The sequence below is a fragment of the Haliaeetus albicilla genome, chromosome 2 (genome assembly GCF_947461875.1).
Source record: "Haliaeetus albicilla chromosome 2, bHalAlb1.1, whole genome shotgun sequence".
Classification (NCBI taxonomy): domain Eukaryota; kingdom Metazoa; phylum Chordata; class Aves; order Accipitriformes; family Accipitridae; genus Haliaeetus; species Haliaeetus albicilla.
Window position 1 is genome coordinate 71,943,161 of NC_091484.1, and position 10,355 is coordinate 71,953,515.

General features: G+C 35.1%; 1 protein-coding gene across 2 annotated transcripts in view; it reads left to right on the forward strand.

Annotated features, from left to right (window-relative positions):
• PAXIP1 (PAX interacting protein 1) overlaps positions 1 to 10,021 on the forward strand; it is a 36,380-nt gene extending 26,359 nt beyond the window's left edge. For both annotated transcript variants that reach the window (XM_069778206.1, XM_069778208.1), the window contains 10 exons: positions 206 to 390; positions 525 to 568; positions 3,176 to 3,243; positions 3,638 to 3,740; positions 4,640 to 4,808; positions 6,589 to 6,689; positions 7,861 to 7,995; positions 8,079 to 8,154; positions 8,726 to 8,785; positions 9,238 to 10,021. In XM_069778206.1, coding sequence (XP_069634307.1) covers positions 206 to 390; positions 525 to 568; positions 3,176 to 3,243; positions 3,638 to 3,740; positions 4,640 to 4,808; positions 6,589 to 6,689; positions 7,861 to 7,995; positions 8,079 to 8,154; positions 8,726 to 8,785; positions 9,238 to 9,254 — 958 coding nt within the window. In that variant the 3' untranslated portion in view covers positions 9,255 to 10,021. The remainder of the gene's footprint in view (positions 1 to 205; positions 391 to 524; positions 569 to 3,175; positions 3,244 to 3,637; positions 3,741 to 4,639; positions 4,809 to 6,588; positions 6,690 to 7,860; positions 7,996 to 8,078; positions 8,155 to 8,725; positions 8,786 to 9,237) is intronic.
• Positions 10,022 to 10,355: the final 334 nt, after the last annotated feature.

Below are 10,355 nucleotides of genomic sequence, written 5' to 3' on the forward strand. Positions count from 1 at the left end.
TTTGTAATAATTGTTTTAAAATGTTGGAGGAGGGAAAATTAAGTTAAATCGAGGTCTAACTTGATTGCATTTGGGGCAGAAATTCTCCCCTAATTGACTTGTTCTGGCATGTAGAACAAAAGTATTTTTTCAGAGTATCTAGAAATTGCTATTTTACCTATGTCATTGAAATATTTTTTTTTTTTCTTCACCTCTGAACAATAAGGCCCAGTGGCTTGAAATATGAGAAGGCTAAAGAGTGGAGAATACCATGTGTAAATGCGCAATGGCTCTGTGACATACTGCTAGGAAATTTTGAAGCTTTACGGCAGATACAGCACAGTCGGTATACAGTATTCAGTCTTCAAGATCCACTTTCTCCTAGTCAACATCTAGTTCTAAATCTTCTGGGTAAGAGTTTCAGTCCCAAAATCCTGTGTTCTGTAGCATTTATATAAGTACCTGTTTAATCAATAGAAACATGTGTCATCTGTTATTCATAACTTTCCAATGGTTTCATTTTTGTTTTGTTCTTAATTTCCTAGATGCTTGGAGAGTCCCATTAAAGGTGTCACCAGAACTTCTAATGGTACGTTGAATTATTGTATATATACCGCTATTTTTATAAGATTACTCTTTAGTGTTTTTAATGTGTGAGCACATGTGTGTATGGTGTGAGCAACACGCCAGAGAGGCTTACACAGACCCGTACTGAACCTCCTGGCGGTACTTCCTGGTAGTGTTCTCTCTATTTTATTTCAAGAAATCTGAGAAGTAATCTTTTGCAGAACTAAGAAACTGCAGTGTAATACACAAAATCAAGTTACTTTTGAGGCATCTTGGGCTAGTGCTTCACTCTTCAATTTTTACACCAGACCTGTAGAAAGGGCTTAGTATTTTTTGAGTCAGTACCTAACACTATCTGAAAATCAGGCCACATAAGGGTTTTTAAGGCAGAACACCCAAAATCAGTAAGAGTTCTGTTAGAATATTGACCAAATTTTAAATAGGATAGGTAATGTAAATTAAGGCTGGAACTACTTTTTATCCTCTCATTGAAATAGTCTAAGAACTAAAACCACTAATACTGTATATTTTAAAATTTAAAAATATATCATGCTTTAAAAGGTGTAGTTGATAACCCTGGAAATAACAGCAGTGTAAGCGAACAATGAAAAACGTAGCTTAAAAAAGATTTAGTAAAAAACATTTAATTTTTGTCATGTCGTGTATTCTGTGAAACATGCAAAACATGAGACAGGTGTAAGAGCTGAGGTGGAAACTGCAGCATATCTTCTGAACAGTTCCCTTGTTCTGAATATGTAGAAAACTATTTCAGTTTTTGTATTGTAAATTCTCTTCCCATTTCAGATTTACACATGATAACTGTTTTCACAGTGTCTGTCTTTATGTAGGTAAATTCCAGTTTGAGCTAGTGAGATTTCAGTTCATTTGTACAACAGATGACTGTCAGATAACATTTTATATTGCAGAAAAACATTTTGCCATACCTCTTGTGTTCTGGATCAGGTGTTATCTCAGTTGTTTTGTATCCTGTTCAGAAAAGAGGAGCTTAGTAACTGTCATAACTTAATTTGTACTAATACTTTAAAGGAGGTCTGGGCACTATTTGTTGTTTTAATGCCTTTACACTTTAGAAATAGCCACTACTGTGTCCCTGGGCATAAGTTTGAAACATTCTTCTTTTACACTGCTGTGGCATTGTTCTGTGGGGCTGTAAGAAACTAATTTTTAGGAAATTAAATGCTTTAAAAAATTTGTGTACTTCATATTTTCCTGAAGAAGGATGCATTCTACTAGTGACAAAATAAAAAATCCTTGAGGAGATTCAGTATGCACTATTAGTATTTAAAATAGCTTTTAACTAACTCAGTTTTGAGTTTGTTACCACCACCTCTTGGGTCCACACTGCAGTTGAGCTCATCTTAAAATTGGGCATGGGCAGCCTCCATGTGATTCAGTGAGACCAAGTGGTGGTCCCTGTTTTGTTGTATGTAGCAAATGGAGAGAACTTAGGGGTCAGAAGCCGAATTTAGTACCTCCCTTTCTGTATTTACTATATGGTGACCCTTCTTGCCCATGTGAAGAGAGAATCTTGTAACTTAGATTGAAAGAGACTTCTGGAGGCAATCTTGCCCAGCTCCCCTCTGGATGCCCACGTATGAAGAATATGATTTGGTAATAGAAAATGCTGAGGTTGTGGAAGTGTCAGACAAGGTACTTCACTGCCTTCACAGTAGGCATTTCTGTTTGTCTTGGGATTTAAAGCATGGGATCCTCTTTTGAGGACAGTATTGATGTCATCTACCTTTTGTATTTTCATAGTTGAAATGTCTATCAAAAGGTGAGCGCATGCACTTTTCTTTCCAGCTGCTCTTACTAGTGATTGTCTACCATAAAAACGCACATCCCTGAGTGTAGGGAACAAACCCCTGTGGTCTGTTCCTCCCACAGGACCATCCTCACAGCGAGGCTGGAATAATGCTGCCTGTCTTTCTGGTCAGGTACCTCTAGCATTCCTCACTAAATTTCAGGTGTAGATTTGAAGGTTAAAAAGGAATAGATGTCACATGCTCTTGTAACTGAGAGCTGTGGTTTCAAGTTACTCAGGCCAGGGAGAGCCTAAAAGCTACATTTCTCTACCCCCGGGCAGATGCTCTAGTGGCTGATCTAGTACTGGGGAAGTGGGATTGCTTTATCCAGTGAGTACCTGAGCATCCAATGGAGCTTCTGTTTATGTAGTTAGGGAACTTGAGTGTTTAAAACGCAGGTGCCAGTATTTTCTGTTGATACTTGAGCACCTCAAAGAATATTGTAATCTTCATGTATTTAACAAGTGGTCAGGTTTTTCACTCTCTTATTTAATTATTTGGGATTTCCATTGGTGATTATCAGCTTTATTTAAAGGAAAAAAAGTCCCACAATATTTTATTTGGCGTACACTTAAGTGGTTACATAACTGTAGAGAAGCTTTGGTTAATGCTCAGCGTCTGCATTGAGTCAGTTGTGTAAGCAATAGGTGCACCAGTACGCGTTCAGTAGCATGTCTTTTTCATTTGTGTTTAATTTTCTTTGATATAGTCTCAGAATATCGGTGTATAGTTTTCCTCTTTCAGAATAGAAGTCTGTTACCTTGTTTAATTCAGATGTAAACATGTAGATGATCTAATTTCAGGGTGTGAGGTTGCCTTTGAAACCAAAGCAAAATGAATCCAGTCTTCAGCCATCTTCCAAAAGAGCAAGGTAAGAATGGCGAGCAATCAGTGCCAGTAGCCCTTAATTTACTTTTGCACAGAAATGTCAGCTGGCCATCAGTCTGGTTCCATCCTTTGCCCTGCTAATTGAAATAACTATCAACATTTTTTGCATATTGCGAGCTACTCAGCTGGCAGGAATAAAATAATAACTAGAGAGTGAAGTAGTAAGATAATTGGGAGAGAACAGAAACAGGAGAAAATGTCCTGTTCTCAGCATCGCAATTTTTTCTTCAGAAGAAGATTGATCGTGCCTAATTCTCATTCATCTGAGTACTTCCATTGGTAAAAATTGTAAGACCGTGCTTGTCTAGTTTTAAAATACTAATAATACAACTTTGGGCCCAAACTTAACATTCTGCTGTATTTCATGTACTTGGTAGGATTGAAGACCTGCCGCCACCTACTAAAAAACTCACCCCAGAATTGACGCCAATGGTGCTCTTCACAGGATTTGAACCTATGCAAGTTCAACAGTACATTAAGGTGACTTTCATGCTTATCTCTTGTGAACTACATTGAAACAACAGATCTGTTAACTTTTCCTGATGTTAAGTTTTTGCTGTCTAAGACTTACTAGAATGCATCTAGTGGAAAAAAACCCATGCTTACTGGCGCTGGGGTTAGAGTATAGATTTATGTGAAATGAGTTTTATTTGGTAACTGAACTTTATGCTTCTGTGGTACTTGTTTTTTATTCTCATATGATTGCTTTAAAAGCAAGAAGGCACTTTCCACATTTGGTTTTATATCAGCAGACTTCATGATCAAATTTAGGTGAGGAGATTAGTGATGGTTGTACTGGGTAAGGCCCAAGATTCTTCTAGTGTAGTCGACATCTGTAATGCCAAAAGGAAAAAAGGGTGATTACTCAGTATAATCAAAAATACATGTGGAACTAGTCTGTTTAAAGAATACATGTTTTTCATGAGATGCTTTTCTCTTCAAAAAAAAGACTGACAAAATTAAGTTTCCTGTAGCTATAGTATATATTACACCTTCCACAGAAAAGAGCAAAATTATTAATTTTCTGCTTACTTAAAGTAATAGCATGTTTTACTTAAAAAAAGATTTTAATTTGTATCCTATAGTTATTTCATTGCTTTAAAAAAAACAACCTCAACTCAAAAAACTGCAGAAGCAGAATGTAGCTTTCAGTCTTGCCAGATGAAATTTGTGTCTTGAAATACCTGGATTTTCAGTGGCTGTAAATTCTGTCCTTTAATCAGCTTTAGTAAAGGAATGACTGTAATACAGAAATCTCTTATATTTACTGTTTCATTAGGACCTTAGTTTTATTTGATGGAGATGTTGTGATTCTTCATTTTTTGCTACAATTTTTAAAGGACTGTTCCATTCTGATTTGTGTTTTATACAACTTTCAGAAATTGTATATCCTTGGAGGTGAAGTAGCAGAATCGGCCCAGAAATGTACCCATCTAATTGCCAGTAAAGTGACCCGAACTGTCAAGTTCCTGACGGCAATTTCTATAGTCAAGCACATAGTAACTCCAGAGTGGTTAGAAGAGTGTTTCAAATGCCAGAAGTTTGTTGGTAAGTTAAACTAGTATCAACTTCTGTAGTAACCTTCAGGTTTGTTGATTAAAGTATGTGAAGATGGCATGCATACTTAAATACACTTCATTGTTTTGACTTCTGAATTCAGTGTCTCTTGTCAGATTTCTAGAGTTCAGTTTTGAAAGCAGAGATTTTAAGTCTACAACAAATCGGACTAGCATAGTTCATAACTGATGTTATGTTTAAAAAATTATACAAGCAGCTACTTTGTATTTCACTTGAGGTAGAAGGTTATGTTCAAATCTTTAAATAAAGGTATCATAAGAAATTATGTGGGGGTTTTTTTAACAGATTCTCTTTCAACAGAACATTTTGTTTCTTTTAGTTTTTATTTGATTTAATACAGTTCCTTTCTGTTAAATGAAGTAAAAAAATACTTTAAAAGTTTGCTTTAGAGTTATTAAATAATCGGATGTTGTTAAGAAATAAGATTGTATTTCTTTCTCATATAGACATTTGCAGATTTTTACCTATGGTTATATTACTTTTTAAGCCCCAAATACTTTTGGTTTCAATAATTTTTCTAAAATATAAGTTGTAAGAAACTAAGCCACTGTTGGAAATATATACAAAAATGCATTTAAATAATGAAAGTTAATTAGTCTAGTACTGTAAGTCTGTTGGAAGATACCAACTTTGTGTTTACACTGCTTTTAATGTTGACAGCTGAAAAAAACAGAATAGGTGATTTTGGTCTTTTTGACAAGGATGTTGGATCTGAAGAAAATTTTCTTAAAGGCTGATTAGTTGTTTTATGATTGTTTTATGCTTTTTATATAATTTGTTTGTAAGGAGGAAATATGTAACATTGCTGCCTAACCATGACAAAGACTTAAATCTATGGATAATTAACCAATAAACTGGCAAACTTTTTTATAAATCTGGAGAAAGCAACTTGCTTGATTCAGCCTCAGTGAACTGCGAAATCAATCCATTTGAAAGCGGTTAGAAGATAAAGTCTGGGGATTTAGAAGGATGACTGTTTTGGTCTAGTACTTGAAATAGTTTACTTGTCTGCTGAAATTCAGTCAGTAGCTAATAGGCTGCCTTCACTTTTGTACCTAGTAAAATGATGGACAATAGGGCAGTTGCTTAGAAAATTTGTCCTACTGGTTTTCTTTGTCTTATGGAAGAGTATTAACACTGTCTCTTGCAGGTTATCAGAATTGTCCTTGGAAAGACCAATTTGTTCTCCATATAATTTTTTTTTTCCTTTAAAATTAGGTGTTTTGAATTAAGTGATTTAGAAATGTGTTTGACACAGCTTTTTGTGGAAAGATGAAGTTAAGACTGAAATTGCATCCCTAATAAAAAAAAGAAAGAAAAATCAGCTGAATAACAGGACAAGGGAAACAGATGGAAAGTTTGCTCTGTTAAGGCTGTGTGAGGAGTTCAAGACAGTTTCTAGGCTCCCATAGTTGTCACAGTGATTTGCACTTAAACTTAATCATTCTGCTCCTTTGTTTGTAGAGAATCAACAAATAAAAGTTTGCAAGTTCCTCCAATAAGTTAGAAAAAGGGACTTTACAGGACAGTAGTTGTTGCTAGATACACAAGTGTAAATACACACACAGTTCTCCAAGTAATCATGGGTTGTCCTTGTAAGACACCTAATAAAAGGCAGTATCATGTTAAAATCAATGAGTGTACCATTTAGAGTCACCCTTCCATCAATATTTTCTGATCACATTAGATCCTGGGTTATGTGGATGTTTTTGTCTTTTGTGCATTACATCATCAATCTTTTCTTTTTCAGATGAGCAGAACTTTGTGCTCAGAGATGCTGAAGCTGAGGTGCTATTCTGCTTTAGTTTAGAGGAGTCTCTAAAGAGAGCACAAGTAGCTCCACTGTTCAAGGTATGCAGTTTAAAAGGACATTTAAATACTTGGAGCTTTTCACCCGAATTTTTTCAGCGTTGGGACCACAGCTTTTGTAGCCAAGGGCAATAAAACAGACTGGTATATAACATGAAGCATTTGTTTTAAATTTTATTTTTTCCTTCATGCCTATTTCATGCCTAAGCATTGTTTGGATGGATCTAAGCCCTCTGAGTGACTGGATCCTGTAGATGTGAACTAAACATGCCCAGTATACTTAACAGTATTTGTTCCCTTACAGAATTTAGAACATTGCTCCATTATTTGTAAAATGCCACTTATGGAAGGGACTTTTTTTTTTTTTTTTTTTTTTTTCTTTTTTTAACACTAGCCTGGTAGTCAAAGCACTTGCCCATAAAACTGAGGGTCTGAGAGTGATTTTACACTTCAGCCTAAGGGAGTTCTAGTCTGATTCTCTTTGAAGACTGCACTTACCACCAGGCTACTTTTGAGGATGATGCAAGATGGTTTTCGTGCCTCCAGATGAAATTACATTACAGTGCGGAGAAGTATCTGAAGATCCAAGTTGCTAGAGATTCCTCGGTATAACTAAATTTGAGACTTTTTCTTGAGGCAGACCACCTAAAAAGGGTATTTTTACAACTTGTAACGAATATGAATATATGTCTTTTATTAAGTCTAAATACTACATTTCACTCAGTTTTGCAATCTAAATAGCAAAGTTATTTTTTGATTCCTAGCTGGTAAACAGAGATAATCTGCTTTGTGATCTGATCACCTGTATCAGTCTCAGCCAAGTAGTAGGATAATTTTTGTCAGAAAGCAATACACGGACTGTTAATTAAAAGCTGAAAGGTCTTGGCGTTTGTTTGTTTTTTTTAAACCTAGTTTGACCAGTGGTCATTTGAAGGTTTCATGGTTGTAATTTTACAGGTGTTGAAATAGGCACACCTAAGCTGCTCAAATTTCTCAAAATTGTGGGTTTGCCCCTCCAGGGAAAATGTCAGTGGCAATTAAGGACAGCTGATCAGCTGATGAATTCATTGCCATAACCTGTGATATCTAACACCACCTTACAAAGCCTGTCCCATGATTGTGTAAGAGAAGAGTAACATGTTAATAAAACTTCATGTGTTGCAGAAATCGGTTAACAAAATAATGTTTTTTCTTATTCTTTTTCTCTTTTTAGGGAAAATATTTTTACATTACACCTGGAATTTGTCCCAGTCTTTCCACCATGAAAGCTATTGTGGAATGCGCAGGAGGAAAAGTATTATCTAAACAACCTTCTTTTAGAAAACTCATGGAGCATAAGCAGAACAAAGTGTGTAGAGTGTTGCTTTCTAAAATTTACTGGTAATATCTTACTGTGTTATTCTGAGCTTATGATTAGTTTCTCTCGTTTAGAGTTTGCCGGAGATAATCTTGATTTCCTGTGAAAATGACCTTCATTTATGTCGAGAATATTTCGCAAGAGGCATAGGTATGTATAATCTATCAATGTAATTTGAACAGTATATTGGCTGTTTTGATTTTTTTTTTTTAATTATTATTATATTTTACAAGTACAGACATCTTTTGAAGCTTTCAGGTAATAATAGAGGAATACATGGTCTATCTTGCAAACCATGGCAAAATCTGAGCCAGCTGTTTGCTAGGTATTTCTGATAGATGTATGTTATAGCCAGGTCACCATAAACCTCTGAAGGGTACGCCTGAACTTGGGGCGTCAGTCCTGCATGAGACAAGATTCCTGTCTCAGTATTCATCAAGTTAGTTAAAGATTTGGGGTTTTTCACTTTAGTGATTTTTACTTCAGTGTAGAACCCCAGGACATGCTGTATTTATTAACAAAGACGTGCTCGGGGAAGTCTAGTATTTGTGGTGTGATGTCTGTGATGGCTAACAGTAGGGCCCTGGTAGTGGTGGGGCAATACTCCCTTAGGCCTTTGCATGGAGAGCAGAAAGGTACAGAATGGCCCCTCCTGACGCACGTGTAGAATGAGGAAGAATGTCCTTGTAGGGTGTAAACTGCATGTTTTTGATCTTTTCAGATGTTCACAATGCTGAGTTTGTCCTGACTGGGGTACTTACTCAAACACTGGATTATGAATCATATCCTTTTTGTGTAAAGGCTGTCTGCTGCTTTGGGAAGTGTGGTTTACTAAAAGTTTTCCTTAATTAGGAACTAATTATTTATAATTTTTTAGGATGTATAATGTTTGCTTGATAGGAGGGTAGTTTAACACCTAGAAACCTATCTTAAATTCAAAGTGGAATTACTTTTTGATAGGAAATACTTCAGTGGAGGTGGGAGACAGCGTTGTCAGAAAGTAATAGTAGTAGAATATTAAAGCAACAGGAAAAAAACTTGTCACTAAGGAAGATACTTGTCATGAGTTACTTGCAGATGAGGAAAATAGCGTTTTACTGAAGAAGATGATGAACTCCGATTTGATAAATGCAGTGGAAGGACCAGTAAGGGTTCTATGTCTTTATGCATGTTTTTTATAGAAGTTCTATTTTGCAGTCATTTCTTGGAAGTTGTTCTTTCTTAACAAACATACATATAAATTTACTTGATGGATAGTAAAATGCCTTACTGCTTCGGAATCCTTGGAGCACTAAATCTAGTTGTTCAGCCATTGTACAAAGCAACTAAAACTTCCTGTGGATGCTGTTTTCCAGCTGTTTTCCTAGGGATGATGAGCAGTTTAAAGCAGGAAAGCAAAAATAAACTGCATCTTTTTTAGGATGTGTAATTTTATTATGCTGAAACATAATTTACTATGTTTTGTATTATACTACCATTTTAAAAGAGCCCACTTTAGGTATCATGATTAGCCCGTTTTTAAACATTTTAACATAAATGGTGGTACTTCAGCCAAAAGTGTAATTTGGATGTAAAAATAAAAGGGCTTGCTATCTATTAAATTATGGATGTTGAAGATGAAAATGTTTTGTACTTTATTTTTATTTCTTATACTCTATTTTCTTTTATATTGATATTTTGCCCACATTTTAAATAAATGTACTTTTAAATGTTTTACTCTATATTTTAGTGGTGGTTCATTTTTTTGAATACTGTGCAACAATGGCACTCTGGTAAGAGTAAATTACTCAAATCTTTTTCCAAGCAATGTAAAATTATTTTAAGCTTATTTTACCAGGTATGTTTTAATATATGAAAACCCAGTGCTTTAAAGGGAAATCGTTGTAAATGTATATATGTGTTTTTACTGAAATGAATAAGCAGCTTGAAGGAAGGAGAAACTACAACCCTACATATTGCGCTGTTGTGATAACTTTTGTTTGTATAGTGAGTTTTACTAAATAAATATTAAAAACCAGTCTCCTGAATCTATATTCAGTTGTATTTCCTAATACACACACATTTCTAATAATCTGACTTTACCATTTTTATCAGTTTAGATTCTAGTAGATGAAAAAGTCATCCTAAAAGCATTTATTCTTTGATCAGCAAGCCATTCAACTCTAGTGGGGGAGTGCAGATACTCAATTATCTGTACAGCATCGAGTATATTACAGCACCTTGTGAACCATTCACAGATCAATTCAAAATGTGAGATAAAAAAATACTTTAAACAATAGCTTATCACACTATTTTTTTCAAGCATTTTGTATTTTTTTTACGCAGAACCATTTTACAGGGAAGTTTTTACA